This window comes from Phoenix dactylifera, chromosome 12, assembly GCF_051530095.1.
Source record: "Phoenix dactylifera cultivar Ajwa chromosome 12, Ajwa_hap1_PhDact_Kaust_v1.1, whole genome shotgun sequence".
NCBI classification, from domain to species: Eukaryota; Viridiplantae; Streptophyta; class Magnoliopsida; order Arecales; family Arecaceae; genus Phoenix; species Phoenix dactylifera.
Genome location: NC_143201.1, coordinates 26,185,125 through 26,206,777, shown reverse-complemented (window position 1 = coordinate 26,206,777; position 21,653 = coordinate 26,185,125). Strand labels below are relative to the sequence as shown.

Here is a 21,653-nt window from a genome sequence, read left to right as displayed (position 1 = left end):
AGCAGAGAAAGAGACTGCGTCTCTCACAAGGTATTGTCCGCTTTGGGCGCTCCGGCCCGTGCGTCCAGCGCCACGGAGGGAGACATTTCCGGCCCGCGCGTCCAGCGCTGACGGAGGATGCCCGCACGGTTTTGTCCCACAAAAGGGCCCTCATGAGGAAAGATTTTCAACCTCCCCATTATAAGGCACAGACCTTTCCGCTGAACGATCGTCATGGGACTAAATTCAGGCCCTCCCACAACAGTACTCATTTCATCTCTAATGAAATGTCCGATAGTTTCTTCCACTGTTTTGCTCAAATAGATGGTGGTCTTCCAGTATTTGCTGCATTCTTCAAGAGGAATTCAGCTACAGTGCTGCTACTGATTTTATCCAATATGGTTATTTGATACGGCCATTCCCATTTTATGAAAAACATAGGATGCGGTTGCAACAGCCGCTGCTGGTTGCTGGTCATCACCCGGATTAGTTGTTTGATCAATGAGCTGAAAGAATATTTAACTATAGCTTACATTCCATAGCTCTTTATGAGGATCTATATAAATATGTGTTTAGTCTTACATCGATTGTTCATCGAAAAAATTTTGAATATTTATACAGACCTAACGAATCCAAAAAAATATCTTTCATCTAGCACCTTCTTTTTTTTTTTTTTTTTTGATAAGGTCTTAGGTTGTGACACTTCTAAAGCTTTCCAACCATGTGAAGATACTAAAAGGATGCAGCAGTGAACAACCATAGTGGTAGAACGGGATCATAATGGACCAATATTTCCAAACAAACTAGGACAGGGCCAGATCGGAACTGTACGACTTCTGCCAAAATGCCAACTCATTAACATGCCTATATAGAGACACAGATTATATATATATACACACACACACATGTGTGTGTATGTGTACATATTGATCATGACACAGGCAAGAACTCAATTATTAATTGTTACTCAAGGCCCTAATGCCACTAACCTATTATTTCAGAGGTGGTTATTTGATTGTTCCAACAATAGTGAAGCAATTGATTCTTTGATCTTCTCTCTACTGTTGTTCAGAAGCTCCACTGCAAAATTTGATAACATTATTGGAAGACCAGCAACTGCCTTCCGCCATAAACCAAGACATGATACTACGACCCACCAAGGCACACTGAAAATCGTTCAACTTTAACGTCTCATATATAGATATGGCCAAGCCATCTACTTGTAATCAGTCTATCCTAGAAAGTGAAGTCGGCAAAATGGCAGGGTCAATTCAGTTCCGTATGATTCTCTTCATCTGACTGAGAGCAGGGCTCAGTGATGGCATCGGCAAAGTATTCCTCAACTGAAAAGAAAAGATCAAGCATGGATAGCATCAGTATTCCCTTGAGTTAGGTGCCACTTTCTGAGAACAAGAAATAGCCTCTCAAAGATCTTTGTTTCAGACACCACATCGACACCCCATGAAATTAGAAGATTGGCACAAGACACAGATCCTCAAATTGCATGAAAAAGATGAAATCAAGAAGAAATGATAGGTTGAGCTTACCTATATCTTCTTGTTCTGGAGAGTCAAGCAGGATGTCAGAGTCTGATGGCAGGAACGGTGAGCCAGTGTAGCTTCCCAGAGCCCCAAGATCTACAATGAATCATGGGACTCAGATATTAACAGAAGCGGGGAAAATAGCATGATTTAGAAAACAGCTAGCAAGATAATCATATTTCTTATAAGGTCGGCATTAGGCTCCAAGCATGCAAGCCACTGTTTTTGATATCTGAATTCATCTCAGCTGAACACATAGAGTTGCTCCCAACACCCAAGCTCAAATGCATGCTCACACTAATTCACATTTTAGGCTACTGCGATATACATGTAGTGAAGGCCTGTTGCTAAGGTTTTTAAAATTAAATGTGAATCAGTATATATTAATATGAAAGCAGCAAGTTCACCTCTCAGATTTGTGAAATCTGCAGTTAGATCTGTAAGATTGAAATTCCAAAGTTGTCCTACTGATCTGAGGGAGTCCCTGGAGGATCCAACCTCACCATCTGGTCCTAGCTGCAACATTCCTGTGTTTGCTACGTCAGATGTGAAATTGGTATCGAGTGTAGATGCATCCATGCTCATTCCTGATAACTCAGATGGAGTGAAAGGAAAATGATTTCTCAATGCCACTGATGCAGGACCCGCTGCAGTCTCTGAGACCGACAACATAGCACGACATGGAACAGCAGGAGCTGCTTCAGGTGCACCACTGTCCGTCGCAATGCTTCAACAAAATCCAAAAGAAAAATTTATTGGAAATGTCACCCTATGCAAAAGATATATTGAAATGAAAAGACAACTATGATTAAACTTGAGTACAAATGAAATTAGAAAGATGATTTTAAATTGAAATACCATCTTCTAAAATTATAGGCGCCATCAGAAGAACCTAAGTTTTAGGGAAGAAAATGAGACCCTAATCTCCTATACTAGATGTGAATATAGACTTAAAGGCCTATACCACTATACCAGACAAGCTGATGACTGGGCCAGGATGTTAGATCTAACGTACCTAGCCCATACATTATGAGCTGACTTGACCAGAAGCTAGGCCAAGTATATCAAATTTTTCGGTAGAGCTTTTATTGTAAGGACAGACATATACCACAAATGTCCATAAATTTGTTTACAAGCTAAGCTACATACTTGAAAACAAATAAGTCAAGGGGCGGACCTCCATCTTCTAGCCTTTTAAAAGCTTAAGATGTAATGGCTAATGTCTTTTTGCTCGTTTAGGAAGGGTTTTGATATGAACCCTTGCAACCGAGTTGGAGGTAGGAAAACTGTGATTGCTTCTGTTTTCCTATATAAAGAAAAGAGATTGCACTTCAAATAACAAATAAATATTTAAATAAAAAAAAATCAAGGATAGTAGAAGACTTATGTGTAAAGATTTATTATGGTACTAGATATTAGTAAAAAGACCTAGAGAGATTTTTAATACTAGCCAAACCTCAGAACGTCCCTCCAATCCCAATTCTGAAGAGGTTTACAAACTTTATTGTATCATTATATAAATAAGTCCAGGCTGTAAAACATAATTCTATATTGTCACAAGAAAATGAGACAATGCACTTACCCTTTGCCGGAATTCATATGAATTGGATGAAAACTGCCTGAAGCTGGAACTCCATTAACTACATGACAGCTGGACAGTCCACAACCCATAGGATCAACATGAGGCTGGCCAATAGTTGGCATTGGAGGTTGCCAAAGAACTGGGTACCCCATAGGTAAATTGTTAACTGCACTGCAAACAGGTTGGCATTGAATAAGAATGGTAACAGTGATAGGCTAACATGTTTTTATATTATGATGACTGCTGAAAATAGCCTAGGTAGATGCATAGCCAAGAAATATTCTTGTGTTTTTCAGGAAAACGGGAAACGATAAGCTGGATAGCTTTAATACTTTTGAAATAACATTATTGACTTTTTATCTCATAGGCAAACATTTTCATGAAGTTATAACACACTGACGAAAATGGCATATTGCGATCTTCTCCAAGCTGATAGGAAACTAACCAAGTTGCTACGGTAATAGAAATTAAAATTAGGGTGTGCAACCAAACCGGTCAAACTGCAAAACTGATCTGAACTGCTAATTTTGGTTCCATTTGGGTCGAGTTTTCCAAATTCGGTTTGGTTTCGGTTTAAAATTGGAAACCAAAAAAAAACCAATTCGATTTTCGCTTAAGTTTTAAAAAATCCAATTTAAACCGAACCGACCCATACACACACAGAGAGAGAGAGAGAGAGATGGAGAGAGATAAATGATAGGCTGGTTCATTAATCAGGATCCCAATTCACTTCACTTTTCCCTACATTGTGCCCTAGCCGCCCCAAGGCCCGCATCCCCAAATTCACCATCATGTTCGTGCCTCCCCTCTCCTCCCACTCCGACTCCTACTCGTGCCTCCCCTCTCCTCCCTCTCCGGCTCTGGCTCGTGCTCCCCCTCGAACCCCTCTCCTCCCACTTCGGCTCCACCTATGACCTATTCCAGCTCCACCCACCTGCCACATGAGGTCACTATTCATGTATCATGCCTCCCCTCTCCTCCACTGCAGCTCCACCCGTTTCGGTTCCGCTCGTCCACCGCATGAGGTCGCTCTTCGTGCCCGTCAAGGCCTTGACTCTTCTTGCCTGCTCCATTGAGACCCCTCCTCGCCTGCTCTGTGAGTCACTCTCACTCATATTTACGATTTACAAACCATGTTTACAGAAAGATGTTAGCTGCACCTATTAGTTGGAAAGTGATTTTCTTTGCTATTTTTGACCGAATATGCTGGTAGATTGTGTTATTACTTTATAAAGAACCTTGTTTGCCTATTTAGTGGAGTAATTCTCTATTAGAAGTACAATCAATTCATTTCTGGTACAGTTTTGCTTCAAATTCTCCGAGCCTCCTTTGATAGAGATGGGTTATGTGAGCTTTGGTCTTGTTTGTAATTGAAGTTTGAAAAAGATATGTAATACTCTAGTTCATTTTTTTTTTGTTTCATCCATAACAACCCGATAAACCAAACCAATTTTTTCGGAACAATTTGAACTGGTTTTTTCATGTGGTCGGTTCGGTTTTGGTTTTAGGAAACCGATTCAAGTTGGTTCAGTTTGTAGATTGTCCCCAAACCGACCCGAACCGAACCGTGCACACCCCTAATAAGAATGCATTTGTTGTGGAATATATGCAATCAAGTTGCTATAGTAATATGAATATGAACATGGGTGCGAGCAGGCATATATGAGGTGATTTTCAAAGGGTAAATATGCAATTGTGTATGTAATGATCTAGAACCTAATCCAAAAAGACTAGCCACAATGTATTATTTGATTCCTTAGTCCAATATAAGTCAGATAGCCCGTGTATGACTAGGGAACACTATAGCATGGAACCTTTGAGGCTGATCATATGGTGTCAATCATGATGTTTGTGATTGGACTTGGACCATTAGCTTGGCAAGGATGCCAAGGTTTAAACGGCAGAAGGAGGTGGGATATGTGAGGACATGTGTGGGCATGCATTTAATCCCACATCAATTGTCCATTGTGGAGATCTTGGATACTTATTTACGGTTAAGGAACTACAATACCACCTTCTGAGTAGCCTTTTAGGGTGAGATCCTTGATCGTTGAAAATGGCATTCGAGCAAACCTAGGCCATAGTCCAAGTGTGACTAGAGGACATTGCAACATAGGTCCTTGTAAGGCTGACTACGGGCTAATCATGATGTTTGTGATTGAAATTGACTGAATTTGGACCCTTAGCCACTTAAATGAGTGTAAGGACGATATAGGCGCGTGTTTGGTCCTATATCAATTGTATGCTGGAGAGATCTTGGATACTTATAAAGGGCCAATGGATCCAAAAAATAACACATTTTGGCTAGCCTTTTTGGATAAGGTTTTGAGTTGTTAAAATGGCATCGAAATGAACCTAGCCTATTCCCTATGTGTGACTAGGGAACACTGCAGCATAGGTCCTTTCAAGACTGACCATGGTGATTATGGTGTTTGCAATTGAATTTAATTGGATTTAGACTCAACCTAGTGAGGATGCTTGGATTTAAATAAGAAAAATACGTGACGACTCGTGCTAGTGTGTGTATAATCCCACATCAGTCATACACCGTGGAGATTTTGGGTATTTGTACTGGGCCAAGGAAATCCAAATAAAACTTTCTAGCTAGCCTATTTAGATGAGGTCTTTGGTTGTTACAGTATATAAGCAAAAATCCAAAAAAGAATAAAAAAAGTTGACACTGGCATATGATTGGGCTCTTGATATTATTATGAGAATGTAAAATCATAAAGTTGATGCAAATAAACAGGCAAAATATGCCATACTGATCATGATTACATAATTTGTAATAAAACAATATCTTATAAAGTTCAATATTTTGTGAACAAGAAAATTACAAAAAATGAAAGATATTCAATTCACTTGCTAGCTTGCAAATTTCATAGCAATCTTTGTAATTACTAGATACTATCATGCTCAAAAATATTAAGAGAAATTACCCTGCATAGGGTGAATCCCATTTTGTACTGGAACCAGTGGAACCTTAGGTGACACAGGGTACTTCATCAGATGGTACTGGTGCTCCAATAAATAATTGAACAAGATGATCTGTTTTTTCAGTTTAAGCCTTATATAATAAGCTCTGAAAAACTCAGAGTTTTCTTCTTCCAGTTTCTTCCATACTGAAAAGAAATGGGATATCAGACCAAAACAAGATGCATATTGTACTGCCATGTTGAACGCATCCAAACACCCACAAATAAAATAAAATAAAAAATCCCTTAACTGTTTTGGCAGTCTTCAGACACCCATCTGACATGCATGTCCAACAAGCAGAGGATGGCAATTAATCATAAACACATTATATTATATACACACAGATGCATGCACTTTCAAATGCTTGAAAATTGAGAACTTTAGATAGCATATAGTTGTTCAATCTTGGGTAACATCACAAGAATAAAATTTCCTATGATAAAAGGCATACCTAGTGTTGTAAAACCAGGTTCTATTCTAGCACGATCGGAAAGGGTCCTAACCACTTCCTCTCTGTTCATATACAATTGCAAACAACGCTCTATCAAATTCTGAACCTGCAATAAAGAGATAGAGTAACAAGGCAAGCATGTAAAATAATGAGAGAACGGAAAAGTGAAACTTATAATGGGCCATCTCACAAGTTCAATATCTTCACAAGAAACTTTTCTGTTATCACTGCTTGCAATGGATGCTGAACCTGAGTCCACTCCAGAAGCCTCCATAGTTGGAGGGTTTTGCTGGTTACCTTGGAATTCATATGAAACTTGTGATGCTGGCTGTACTTCTGCCATGCTTTGAGGATCCTGCAGAGATTGCCTTTCATGTATTAAGAGGACAAAAAATGCAGAAAGTAAAAGTAGAAAGATGAAACAACAAAGCCATAACAAATCAAGAATAGTTATCAATTAGAGGTAAAATGTAGCACAGACCATAAAGTACTGTTTGCATATGTGAAGCGAATTCATTGAAGCACAAAATCAGACTTGTTCTCATTGTATAAGATGTATGTTAGAAAGAATAAAAACTGCCAGTCGCTTCAATCACTTTCTGTTGAGATAGCACTGATCAGGCTACTCATGATTCCACTTCTTCTGAGAGTTGGTGAAGCAGTCATACCAGCAAAATCACACCAAAAGGAGATATAGGTGTCTCTAGGAACCTATAAAGTGGTAACTTGAATCATTATTTTACAAAATTGTGGTGAACAAGTTGTATGTGTGCCTTATTATTTTTTCAACATATCAGCTTGTCCATATGTGCATGTGCTATACAATATATACGGTACTTGCCTTCTCAACAATCCATATGTTATATGAATATGGGATCACAGATGTTCCACACACGGTTTAAAATGCCAGTAAATAGCACTCTGGCTCGACATTAGCATGGTACAGCGATACATACCCCAGTTCCATGCATATCAGACTATGCTGGCCCAATACAGAATAGCATAAAGTAACATAGACCGTAAGAGCCCCCTTTGTGTTTTCTTTGACCGTTCATGTTTCCTCTTTTTAACTGTGAAGCTTCCCCATGATATTTTTAAGGTATATCTGAGGAATGGACGTATTCCTGATGCAAAAGCATCTCACATCATTAAGGACTCCAATTGCAATGTCGATCAAACAAATGAATGTTAGAACCTAGACTTTAGCTTTGAAGATCAAAAATGAGAAAGACACAACTATCCATATTAACATCTTAACCAACAGCCTCTCAAAAACACTGCAAAGTTATAATTGTTGCTCTTCAATTAGTATCAATGGATAATATGTAGTTGTACATTACATGGATATATTCTTTTCTTGTTCCAATGGGATTCACAAGAGTAAAGAATAAAGCCTCATAGAAGTCATGGAGCTTCTTCCAAATATTAAGTTAAAGTTCTTGAATTTCTGTTAGTAAACAACATGATGGCAACAACTTCTTGCACAGACTTAGTCCTGGATAGACATATTACAAGTTCTGATGCAAAGGCAGGTATTGAGACTGAAGACTCCACTATAAGCTGATCTTTCTTAATATTAGAAAACTGCAGGGGAGGGAACATATGATTAGATGCAGTTCCAGTATCATATTCTAACATGTTTGATCTTGTCATGATGCATTTGTGGCTCCGTGGCATACTATTATGTGCTTTTTTTATGAAATCTTGAGGGCTAAAACATGAATGCATGCATGGGAGTTGTTTATCAAGGTGATTCAGAAAAAAAAAGGAGCATTTTGCAATTGGACCTGTGGCAATGTAAAGAGAGTAATAGGAAGGAATTGGAATTCTTACACATTTAGATTTTAAATTACAGACAATTTACAATTATACTGTCCAATTATTCTATGCATTGAAATATGGTTTCTTAGCAAATATGGATGCACAACAGAAGTGAGAATTGCTGAACTATATAAGTGCAAGAAACATTCACACAAGCAGTAGATCTCACAACCACCTCACCTGTGAGGCCTTCATTTTATTTCATCACATTAGTTTAGTTGAGATCATCGAATACACCAATATAGATATACTAAGCTATCTGCGATACAGCAGGACATATTTCAGATTATTAAATGCTCCAAATTGATTGTGTCTTTCTCCTGAGAAAGACAGTAAGGGAAAAGAAAGCAGTAGCTGTATGAAAATTAAGTAGGCTGACAGATCGGTGAAATTCGAACCAAAATTTGTTAAAATCAAAATTTATCATTCAACAGAACTGCAAGGATCCATATGGGCATGTGTGTAGTTGCACATCGGCTATGCATTGGATAGATCTTGGTTACTTATACAGAACTAAGAAACCCAAATAACACCTTTCGGTTAGCCTTTTTGGGTAAAGTTCTGAATAGGGGACACTGCAATACAGGCCCATATGGATCGACCACATGTTAATCATAATGTTTGTGATTGGATTTATAGTACTTGTGAATGGATTTAAATAGATTTGGATTCTTAGCCTAGCAAAGACGCCAAGGCTTAAACAAAGAAGTATGTAAGGACCCATGTAGCATGTATTTAGTCGCAAAATTAGCTATGGCCAGGTAGATCTTGGATACTTATACATTAAGAAGTCTAAATAACGCCTTCCGACTAGCCTTTTTGGTGAGGTCCTGGGTTGTCCTCTCACGTATGCAAAATAAATATGAGAAAATTAAAATCATCACATAGAATATATTTAGAGTATCTCAATATAAATCAAGAATGCCAATAGTAATGTAATTGATAACTAACGGTCTTTGGATAAGAGGCCAAAATAGTAATGTAATTGATAACTCAATAGTGAGATGTTTCTTTATTAGGCAGAACATCTAAAGACTATCTAAATTACCGAACCCTTTGATCCATTTCCAATTGACCTGCTCTTTTCCAGCTGGGTCAGTCTTTCATCATTGAGATTTGTGCAATAACCAACAACAGATTTTCCATATATTTATGTATTTTGTTCCTTGAATATTATTATTTTGCAGAAAGCACAGTTCCACTCAACTTATTCTCATTACTTATATAGCTGAAAATATGCATGTACCTACATATAACAAATCTTGTGTATGACCGTGCAAAGAATTTGATTTTGTGGACTCAATAGGAAAAAAAAATACTCTAGATGTGTTGCCAATCAACATGAATGACACATTATAGAAGTTCAAACAGTCTATACCAGGTCATGGCTCGTGATAGAAAATGGTATCAACAAAAATATGCTTGATGGCAAAGAAGGACAAAAACATTCACAGTTATTAAGGTTCAACATATAGAGAGGGTTTACTTCTAGATATTCATGAAGCTAAGAACATTACTAAGACCACTAATGCAATCAACGAATTAGTTCAACATTCATAATCCTCCTTATGGCCGCTTCCCCAATCATTAATTTCCAATGCCCGCATGCTCTATAATTGCAGCAAGCTACATGGGCTGAGATTGATTTCCATTTATCTCATTCACTAGCATAACTGCCAGCATAATTAATACGATAAAAATCAAGGAGAGCAGAACAAATGGGCAGTTCTATGAACAGGAGATAATGATAAACAATCACATAAAGAAAGCAGAAACATCTACCATAGCACATCTCATTCATAAAACATGATGTTGGGAAGGTAAATCGAATGATCTAATTTAGAACATCACTATCCACACTTGACTACTGACATGGTGATATATAAGCAAAATAAAGGGATTATGTGCAGCTCAATGTTTCACTAATCCAAGAAAAAAGAACCCTGTTCACACCCCAGTTAGATTATTGAGAAATCCTAGTTCTATGTACAGATTTCAAATTTTCTCTTCCTCATTCTCTTTATTTGTGAATTGATAAGATGCCTCTCTGCAGAACCCCTGCCAGATGAAAAGAGAGTTGAGTTTTTCTAGTAATATGATACATACTCTGAGAGACATACTGAGGTTTATGATGGAGAAATCTTCATCTTTATGAATTTACAGATCTACAAGCTAAAGGATGTAACACTTGGATAGATGGACAAGGCATCCTATTAAATGAAGTACGCCACTCGACACTGTGTGGTGAATAATTAGTGGGGCCGAAAGCATTTAAAGATCTACACAGACTAACGTACTCCTTTGAAGAAGATTACTACTGCATAAACAGGGATGAAATAGTGGTAATCAATTATTAATCATGATAACAGTGTTACTGGTTGAAGCACTTCAGCAAGCTCCCATCTACATCTCTAACAAGCTACTTAGCTCCAGTGAAAGAAAAAAAAAATCAAATCCCAGTTGTAAACTAGAACTATATTGTTTTCTTTAGTAGACACAATAGATGTTCAAAACCACAAAAGACCATTAAAAGTCGGGAAATTGGAGCAAATAAAAATCAAAATAAAAGCCATTTTTAGCTCAATTACGCGTCCCACTTCTACAAACTTCCATCGGACGTATTCTCTCGTTTATTGTGAGACCCAAATCATCAGGTTCTGAATCCAACCCAACTATCTAACCTTCTCTGAACCAAGAAGAAGAAAAGAACTTGAAATCATCCAAAAGAAGAAGAAAAAAGTCGACTAATCTCAACTTCTTTATACAGGGGCATCTCATCTAGCGGAAAAAACAAAAACAACAAAAAAAAGAAGAAAATCAAATACAAAAGGGAAAGAATAGGGAAAAAACAGGACAAAAATGTCGGTTTAAAACAGTAAGCCATCCCACACTTCATACTGCGCAACTCAATGGCATTCTTGCTCCCGATCATTCTTCCACTAAACGTAGTGATTCATACACCCAAAAGAACCCAGAAAACCAAAGATTTGGAGACTACAACAGAAAAAAGCAAAAAAAAAAAACGATTCCTGAAGATTTTCTCGTATCTAAGCATACCATGGAGTCGAGAGAAAGAACGCGGAAAAGAAGAGGCAAGATTTCCAGGGTTTCTTTAGGCCAAACACCGCCCAGAGTCCTCTCTCTTTCTCGCTCTCTCCAGCTGCGGAGGATGACCGGAAAGAGACGGACGAGAGAGATGGTGGGAAAAGTTGGGAGGAGGAAAAAGTGTGGGAAAAATGCCTTTCCGCCGCAGGGATTTATATATACGCCATAGTTTTCTTTTCTTACACCAAGGTAAGAGGTTAGATTTTGTTTTTTTCCCTAAAGAGGAGGCGTACTTTGGTTTTGCGAACGACGAGGAGATACCGGGAGTGGTATAGAAGCAGTCGTAGAAACTGGAATACGGCGCGGAGCGGGGCGGCTCGGCTCCGCTCCGCTCGGCTCAGGAACAGGAGAAGGTGGCTAGATTTTTGGAAGTCACGGGTTGTGGGTGGTGGACCAAAGGCGAGGGGGAGGAGTGGTCGGTTTCGGCGTCAACGGTTCGACGCGCTGGCTCGGGCCGGACGACCACCTGGGTACCCGGTAGATCTAATTATACTCTTAATTCATTTATCGCTAGATTGGATTGATTTTCTCTTTCTTTTTTTAATCTTGAAGTTGGATCAGTTTGAATTTTGTGAGCTAAATGGTGGGGATCACCCCATATACATGCCAAACTTGATCTGGCGTTTGATAAAATCAATTAATATTGCTGTATACTCTTAGTTCTTTGGAACCAAAGTTACTTAAAAGTTATGTACTCTAGGGTTCAAAGTTTTAAAATGTCAAAAAATAGACAATTTTGATTCTTGATCAATGCCAAGATGAATTTAGATCTTTTTTTATTTTGGCAAGAATTGAAAACTTTTTAGAATGAATCCAGTTGTCAAAATATCAACTGATTTATTGCATTAAGATCTCAATATTGGCAATTTTGATCAATGGCCGATGCTAAGATGAATTAACATCTTGATTTATTTTGACGAGTATGGAAAAATTCTAGAAAGAACCAACATATTTCAAAATATTAACCAATATATTGGATCCAAATTTTGATGCGGTGTCCAAAGTGGATAAACCAAGATTTAATTCAAAAAATAATTGATTCTAGCAAATATATGTCAATATATGATAGTAAAGAATAATAAATTTAAATTAATCAAAAAAATACCTTATTTGAGAGAAACATGGGGGAGATCTACCACGTATTTAGGATGCACCATCCAAGACTTAAACCCAAAATCTCTAGTTATTAAGCATAGTGGTTCGTTTTGATGGCCAAAGGGAATTAAGCAAAAGGGTGTGACTATGGAATAAGCGAAGCACATACTAAAAAATGTGCACGCATCCAATGCTATTTGTTCCAAGTCAGAATAACTCAAATGGTTTGATGATCCCAAACAAATCAAAACTAAATTATAGTGGGTTCTGGGTTTGGGTCGAGTCTTTTGTCACATTCCCTGTAAGTTTTCCTGAACTTATGGATTATATCATATACAATGCTTAACTACCTCTGCGTAGGTCAGGCAAGCCTTTCTCCTTAGCTTTTAATGGATCTTGTGCCCTACCCCTATCTGTCATGTGAGCCCTTCACCGAAAATACCAGGGTCTGAGTAAATTCTAATAGAGTTGAGCAGGACTAAGGCCATGGATATCCTCCTCTTTGGAGAGTGAATAGGGCCAATATCCGATGAGTGAACGAAGTCTATACAGTCTACCTGAATGCTTAAGCATTTGGACTACGAGTTTGTAGTAAACTGCTAGTGGATGCAAGTCCCAGGAATTATGAGACCTACGCATTGGTCCTGACGAGGAATGATCAAAGTATGACAGTATATCCAGACAAGATAGAGCATGGGTCATCAGAAATTTAAGTTTCAGAGCATGGCCACAAAGGGGAGGCTACGTTTTCGTCTTTGTTTGGATCTGGACTCATTAGGTAAAATAATTTGTGGGCCCTCCCAACGAGAAATTTTGTGCATAATTCCGCCTACAAAAAAGCTAGTCGAATTAAACAGCACAGGAGATGGATCTTTTCACATTATTATGCATGATTGGACTTGGCAGTCATGCGATAATGATTCCATGCTGTACTAGTAATCATGGTGGACGATGAGGGAACATGCAATTAATGCACACGTAAAGGACTACAAATGGCTGTTGTGCTCCCAATTATTGTTTTCTAAGTAACTTAATTTAATAGATAGAGTCTATGCTCTTGTCTGTGTACTTTTGTTCATTTCTTAGTGACACAAAAGATGTGTTTATGAAAAGGAAATGTTTAAATGAAAAAGAAGAGGCGCGCACCAGATGTTATTAGGATAAACATGGACGGTTTCGTCCAATCAAACTCCTTGTTAGAGTGGCGGACCTTACACATCACAGATAAGGCCTTGGAAGCCAGCATTGTATGCCAATTAGTGATTTTGTGGTGTATATTTTTTTCTCTCTTTTGATGATTTATTATATGTAAAAGATGAATGTATAAACACACGAACTAATATGAAATATAATCTAATGCTAGTTTGCGATGAATGATCTTTACAATTCATTTCGTTTTTAATAAACAATATGTCACACTCCAGGATCTCATCCAAAAAGATTAGTCTCGGAAGATATTTTTTTATGTTCCTTAGTCATATATAAGTACCTAATATATTCTCGACGAATAACCGATGTGGGACTAAACATACGCCCGCATGGTCCTCACACAATAATTTTCTGTTCTCAGCATATATATCCCCTAAATCACCTCATTCAACTATACTGCAAGCACAGGTTGCATGCTCATGATGTGAAGGATAATGAGGCAGGAGCTTGTCGGTCCCTTAGCCCTAAAAGGTTATTGAAGTCAATCATTTTTCCCTTTTCCCCCTCTTTTGATGCAAAGATTCCATAAATGATTTCATTAAATCATCCATCAGAACTGGTTACACACACACACACACACACACACACACACACACACACACACACAGATATATATATATATATATATATATATATATATATATATATATATATATATATAGGTGTAAAGAGAACAATTTTGAGTTGTTTAACATCCACCATCTCTCTTGTTCAAAATCTCTAAAACAAGTACTTAAGAAAATATATGATATTCCGCTGTAAATATATATGTGTGTGTGTGTTTGTATGTATGTATGTATGTATGTATTAGCAAACATTTGTTCTTTTTTCTTTTTTTTTTCTAAGAACAAACTTTTGCTTTGGATAAACCAACCTTTCTATGAAGAAGTTAACAAGATCATGTCCGGCACCACATGGCACATGGTTTGCATCTAGATTATGTGATAATTTAAATTATTTAAATCATCTTTATATTCTTCAGAAAAAATTAATGAATGCACTCTAAGCACCCAGGCCTGGCCCAAACTTTTCCCTCTCTAGAAAAAGGGGCAAAAAATCTTATTACGTTGAGCATACAAAGTGCTGTTCCATATTTCATGCTCCGTTTCAACAATTAACGTTTTGTATCTGGCGCTCATTGTATCAAACTCTCTTCACCAGTCCACGTTCAGTTTGTATTTTTGGTTCTCCTTGTGTTATGTGGTGTTAAAAGCTTTTTTTTCTTCTTTTGATTTCAGATTCTCTCCCGCAAAAATCCACCTAGTCCAACCATACACCACTCAACTCATTTCAGTGAAAGATTAGTGAGAGGGATGGTACTGAGCCCGAAGAAAATCCGTTTTAGTGCACGTTTGATTGCGGGGAGCTGGACTCTAGAAAAGAGATGGGAATAAATAATTTCCATTACAGCAGTTTGGTTGGAACTTGAGAGGAGTCTCATTTCCATTCTCAATCTTGGCTCACTTTTAGTATTAAAATCTCATTCTAATTTTTATTACAGTCATGAACCAAATACATGGGAGCAATAACTCAATCAATTAGTCAATCTTCTTTCGACGCAATTTTCTCCTATACAGACCTTGTCATATGCCGTCTTAGTCCTGCACTATCATGCCACTCATAATTAGAAAGTTCACATGAATAAATGTATGGATTAGCTCCATCTCAGTTCGAGTTCCTAGCTTTTCACATTTTTAGGATATGTTTGGTTCGTGAAAAAAAATTTTCTTACTGAAATATTTTTTCTAAAAAGTTGAAATTTGATATCTGAAAAAATAGTTTTTGCATGTTTAATTGATTATCAAAAAGTGACACGTTCAAGAAGGTCGTATTTTTGATTAAGCATCTATTTTCTTGAAAAAATTATGTAGAATACATGTTATATCCTTAATATAGAAAAAGATCTAACTCTATTCTATTTAAAAGCTTAAGGCCATTTTTGAAAAAAAATTGCTCCAATTTTTAGACGTAGAAATTGGACTTTACTATATACCCATATGAATTTTTATTTTTTTAAAATATAAAAATTTTATTTCTATAAAAAATATTTTTTAAAAATTCCAACCAAATAAAAAATATTTTTTATTATTTTTTATTTACTATATATATATATATATTACGAACCAAATGAGTTTTTTTTTTTTTTGGTAAAAGCCAAATGAGTTCTTCAGGATCCATGCAAGCAGAACTTCTGTGTACCCTATTGCGCAAAAAAACATGGTGTGTTCGATCGACCCGAAAAGGATACATTTGGGGTGGAAGAGTAGAAAAGACTCACCTCCCCACCCAACCAATATGTGCGGTTGCCGGCCACTTTCTCTATCTGATATTGATGCCCAACCCTGTTTCTGCTTTAAATTCCATACAAATATCTAGGGCTCGTTTGGTTCACGAGAAGTATTTTTCTTTCTAGAAATATAATTCCTGAGAAATAGATTTCTAGAAAGAAGATGCCTAGAAAAGTACTTTTGGCATATTTGGTTGACTATGGAAAAGTGACAGATTTCAAAAGTGTTTATGTTTAGTTGACCATCCACTTTCTTGTAATAGTTATGTATAATTTATATTATATCCTTAATAAAAATTAGGTATTTAATGTTTTTTTAATGCTGAAGGGTATTTTTGGAAAAAAAATAAAAATGAAATGATTTCCGCCTCATGGAAAAGTAACTTTCTCATCTTTCTCATGGGAAAGACTTTTCCATGAAATGTGGGAATCATATTTTTATAGAAATATAATTTTTCCATTTTCCTTCTTTAAAAACTCCAATCAAACAAGAGGCATCTTATTACTTTCTCGTTGACCATACTTTCCTCCTTTCTTTTTTGCGAACCAAACGAGCCCATGTTGACTGAAAAAGTTAGTGTACTGTTTACCATCCACAAATTAAAACAAATAAAGAGAGAGAAGAGCATCATGGAGAAGCCCCCAGACCTTGGAAGCGAGATGAGTCCCAAAGAGCTCACTACAGGTGGGCGTTTTTGGGCTGTCAGGACTCCACCTTCCCTTCGGTCCCCGCCAAACGGAAGCACGCATTAGTGACGATGGGAAAGCCGTTAGAGAGAGGGGCCCACGCGGCTGTGCGTCGTGCCGCGAGGAAGAGGATGGTGAACTGGTAAAGGGAATACGTTGGAGAGGGACAGCTGATGCGGATTTTGTCGTAAATAGAACGAGGATATATACAATGGTTTTATGGTAGAAAAATATAAACTTACTGATACCGCGAATACTTGATCAGACTTCAAAGTCATCCTATTCTTGGTAATATCCTAAGTGAAAATTACCTGAGGAGTCGTATATTTCGCACCATAGACCGTTAATATCTACTGAAAATATGACGGCAATCTCAGCAACAATTACACTAGCCCGTCCATCATTACATGATTGGCATAATTGCCACAATCTACACAATATGGGATTCATTACTCGGAACTTTGTGCATTCCAATGTCACTTTATACGAAAGAATGGTCGGAGGACCTCAATATATATTCTTTTGGTTTTTTTCTTTCGAACTCTCTATTTTTTAAAATCGAGTTGCCTATATTCTTTGTTGGACAAATTTTAATTATTTTTTTTTCTATTTTCATATCAACTAAATATCATTCTACTTGAGCTCAAATTTATTCGCCATCAACGGCTTCCACCAAGTCTCTAGTTTAATATTCAAGCTCGGTGTATTGGTACCGATCTCAACTCTTCATCTCAGTCATTTATCGACCTCAGCTCTATAATTCAAATTTTAGTGGCAACCCTTATATTTAGCTCCTCTTATTAGCATGTTTTTGCGTTGTATCTATATTCGTCTCTAACAAAATCTCAAAAACTTTTATAGTTTTATTTTATTATAAATCGACACCCTTCTCACTTTTGCTCGCTATTGATGCCATTGCCAAGCGTATCTAAAACAAAAATTTTTTCTTTTTCTTCGAGACTGTTGCCCTCGTCGTGTCCGACTCCTCAATTTTTTATATTTATGGCACTGCTTGATGCTTTGGAGATTTTTTTACTTCCATCTTAGTATAAATCGTAATCTAAAATTCATCTCGGTATCAGCTGTTTACCCGAGATTGCAAATACCTAATAAATTGTCTAAAAAGAAAAATAGAATAGAAAAAGATAGAATCGGGTTAAACCGGTCAGGATCAGTCTTTTTTACTATTTATAGAAAAACTTGAATGCGTTGACTTGTGTTCCGATTAGAGGCCTAACCGGAGCCGGCTAAGGAAGCCGTCTCACGAGCCCCATGCCAGCTCACGTGACTCGAGGAACTTTATCCGACAATTATTACTCGAGCAGAGGAAAGCAAGGGAAGTTGTTCCGCCCAGTCTCACTCCTTACCTAATTAAGAAATAAATGTGCATCGGGACCACCAGGAACGTGGCTTTCCAGGTAACTTTGTGAATGATTTCTTTTAAACTGACAAATCTATATCTAAATAAATAATTTTATTATTTTTGGTTTCAGTATTTTATATAAAATAATAAAAATGATAAAAATAAGTATGCCGTATTAATGTTGAATGCTGATGACGTAACTTCAATCCTATCCTCACCTTATTTTCCGCTAGACTTCAGATTAGAAGAGAGAAAGGGAGATTTAGCCGATATCTACAGATATATTAATTCATATTAGCTAATATAATAATTTTTTCCTTTTTTTTAATAGAAGTTGATGCTTTGTATATATTGTACTATTTCATGGATACGAATGGATATGAAGCAGTACGTACTCGCTCCAGAGCCAGCTCAATTCTTAGACGACTAAGGCGGTCGCCTAAAGTTCCGGCCCCCAAATGTATTTATTATAATGAGTTCCAAGATAAGTGTTCAAGAAAAAATCCCAATGCATTTGGGGCCTCAAATACTACAAATCTTTATAGTTATAAATGCATTAAGGTCTTTAAATACATTAATGTTGGGACGTATCTTTTATGTAAAGAAATTTATTATCTCTTTCTATATTTATGCATTGAGGCCCCTAAATGTATTTATGTTGGGCCTTTAAATTCGTCTTAGGCTTCCAAATGCATTAAGCCGCTCCTGATCAGGGACGGCTCAATCTTTAGGGGACTGATACAGTTGTATAAGGCTTCGACTCTTAAATGCATTTATTATGATGAGTTCCAAGATAAGCATCCAAATATATTGAGGCCCTCAAATGTATTTATGTTGGGGCTTTTAAATACTTTTTAGGCCTCCAAATGTATTAAGCTGTTCCTGACTTGCTCTACGTCATGGCTAATGGTATGAGCATGGTCGTTTAGGCCAGACTACTTTCCCATTGATCTTCTTACTGTTGTGTTTCCTAGGCCTTGAGAAGCTACTCAATGGGCTGGTACATTAAGAGTTATAATTTTTTGGGTTACTAGAAAATAACTATTTTGAGTTTCACCAAGATATATCATATATGCTAAGCACCTCAAGCCCATCAAGACATACCACAAATTGAGTGATGTCCAGCTATAATTTGCTGACAATATACTCTTCTACTGCAAGGCTTCTCAGCAACCGGCGCTTGCGTGCGATACTGTAGAATTGCGATAATGGCGCGTGGATAAAAAGAAATATAGGGGCAGCAACCCAAAAAAAAAAAAGGGAGGATAAGAAGACCACCTCGGGTCTGGTCCACGCTCCAGAGGTGGACGGCATTAAATAGATAGACATAAAGAGTTTGTTTACTGACACATACAAAGCGGCTCAAATGGACGCCTATATATGAATGCAAGCTATTGGATCACCAAGTAAAATGATGTTCCATCCTAATTGAGGGAAAAGCAAGATTCACCTTGTGCCAGTATCGATATAATTATGATACATATTTTTTTTGACATACCAAATATCAATATGTCATCCATACTAGATATCGATATCGAACCAATATGATACGGTATGTCCGATTCAAACTAGTATAATATATTATGAGTGGAAAAGTGATGTAATCCAAAAATGTGGTATTTTAGCATGTCTCAATTCTTAGCTGTACATAAAAAAGATAGAAGATTATGACCTGAGGCATGCCTTAGTTCAAGACTAAACCATTAAGTTTTGATTTCATCTGACCGTCGGTGATGAAACCAAGCATGCGCTGTAAGCACACCGGGTTGTGAAATGAAATTAAGAGGCTTCTAAACATAGAGATGATAGTTAAACTTCATAGTTTATATCCAGCTGTTGCCGTGTTCTTCAACCTTTTGCAACCTTACTCGCAGAGTTGTTGCTCTCAGTGCAAGTATTCATGTGGTTATCGGATGTCAAGATTTGGATTACCAAAAGCCATGACAATAATAACACTATGCAGAAAGCTAAGTAATAACAATCGTTCAGCAGGAAATAATGAGAAACTCGATAGAAAAAATGCTATACTTCTCGCTATTCCCTAAGAAAAATGCTAACCCCTACCGATCGAATATGGACCGCATGTTCGACACATGGAACATCTTGCATGCCGCAACATATTTATTTGATGTATCCAATATGAGAGAACAAGATCACGACCGTCTGATTGTAATGCCGGGTGTAATTATGAGGCCGATGAGGAACAACCATCAAAACAGTTGAATTAGGACCACAGTTGCTTCCATAATTACATGCTTTGATGATCATTCGTAGTTGTGGGAGAAGAAACTCAACGTGATAAGAATGTGAAATACATAGAAGTGCACAAGATTGCAGCCAGGATCAGACACAAATTTCAGACATTACTCAAGCCGCTCGATGCATCAGGTTCAAGAAGCCTGCCTCCAGGATCGCTAGCAAAACAGTGGAAATCCACCACTCATTTCATTAAAATGAAATGGAAATAGGGCTGAGGGTGCAATGCAAGAGAGAACTGATGGAAGGTCCCTCAGCTAAGCCTTCGAATCAATCTCTGTAAGGATTGCATGGTTGCCGACCTGGCTTAATTCCAGGTAGCTCCACACCACTGATCAGAACCCCAACTCATGTCAAGTCCAAGCATTGGAGCATACAAAAAAACCACCCAATATTTCAAAGATCCCTACAAAGGCGCAGACAATCAAAAAACCAATCGAAGAGTTTGCAATTGAAACACCACCTAGTTCATGAAGGCTATTCCTGCTGCTTCTCTGCAGTGCCCACTGCAGCTAGTTCCTCCTTCTAAGCCTTGATAAAAAGAGTACGTGGATTGGATAAAATCTTAAGAGCTGGTCATTCCTTGTGAGCAACTAACCTGGAGTTCCTTTTCTTTTCTTTACGAACTCCCGCTGACACTAGCTAATAGACTTCCACGAGGATCTCACAAATGAACAATGTAAAATAGATGGCTAATCGTTTCTGGAAAGCCCCGGCCATCCCCGCTTGCAAAGATTCTCACACTACCTCGCCATTGATCACCTGTAACCAGGCGAACATTTTGACCTTCAGTGGCTCCACTCCTTTCCACAAACACTTTGCAATGGGACACGGAGCACCCCTATTCCAAAGAAATTTGTGTAAGCTCTTAACAGACAATACGCAGCTCAGTTCCATCTCCGAGTCGATGGCATGACAGATGAAGTCCCTAGCATTATATGAAGCCATACATTTGCTCAAGAAAGCTTTTCGTATGTTTTCTTTCCTTTGGCAGCACTAATTGCACCATCCAAAAAAAAAGAAGGATTTCACCTTCGAGCTCTTAATAACTAAAGCAGATTATACCATGTTTCTCATCATACAACACAATATTCTACAGTGCCTGCTAATCTGTCAATCTTGCCTAGTTCGTGCAAAGTATGCAGGTTTGAAAATCAAACAATAATGTTAGGTACATATGGTGCACTCCAGAGAAAGCATGAATGGCCATATTTCCATTTTCTTCACTGCATTTCGTTTGTCTCTCTTTAATGGAGTAGGCAAAACTAAACTATGTGGTGCACTTGTTAAAAAGGAGAGAT

General features: G+C 37.6%; 1 protein-coding gene across 15 annotated transcripts; it reads right to left on the bottom strand.

The window, feature by feature from the left end:
• Positions 1 to 932: 932 nt before the first annotated feature.
• LOC103706913 (uncharacterized) lies at positions 933 to 11,770 on the bottom strand. 15 transcript variants are annotated; one of them, XM_088709389.2, is made up of 10 exons: positions 11,408 to 11,748; positions 7,486 to 7,653; positions 7,011 to 7,240; positions 6,720 to 6,884; positions 6,530 to 6,635; positions 6,042 to 6,224; positions 3,103 to 3,268; positions 1,928 to 2,247; positions 1,527 to 1,616; positions 933 to 1,322 (listed from the first exon to the last, which is right to left on the bottom strand). In XM_088709389.2, the coding sequence occupies exons 3-10, from the start codon at positions 7,044 to 7,046 to the stop codon at positions 1,246 to 1,248; spliced, it is 1,143 nt and encodes a 380-aa protein (XP_088565515.1). In that variant the 5' UTR covers positions 7,047 to 7,240; positions 7,486 to 7,653; positions 11,408 to 11,748; the 3' UTR covers positions 933 to 1,245. The 15 variants fall into 15 exon arrangements, with proteins under 15 accessions (XP_088565515.1, XP_088565517.1, XP_088565520.1 ...); XM_088709391.1 differs by lacking the exon at positions 7,011 to 7,240 and having other exon boundaries at positions 6,530 to 6,591; positions 7,486 to 11,770; XM_088709394.1 differs by having other exon boundaries at positions 6,530 to 6,591; positions 7,011 to 11,765.
• Between the last annotated feature and the right edge of the window lie 9,883 nt (positions 11,771 to 21,653).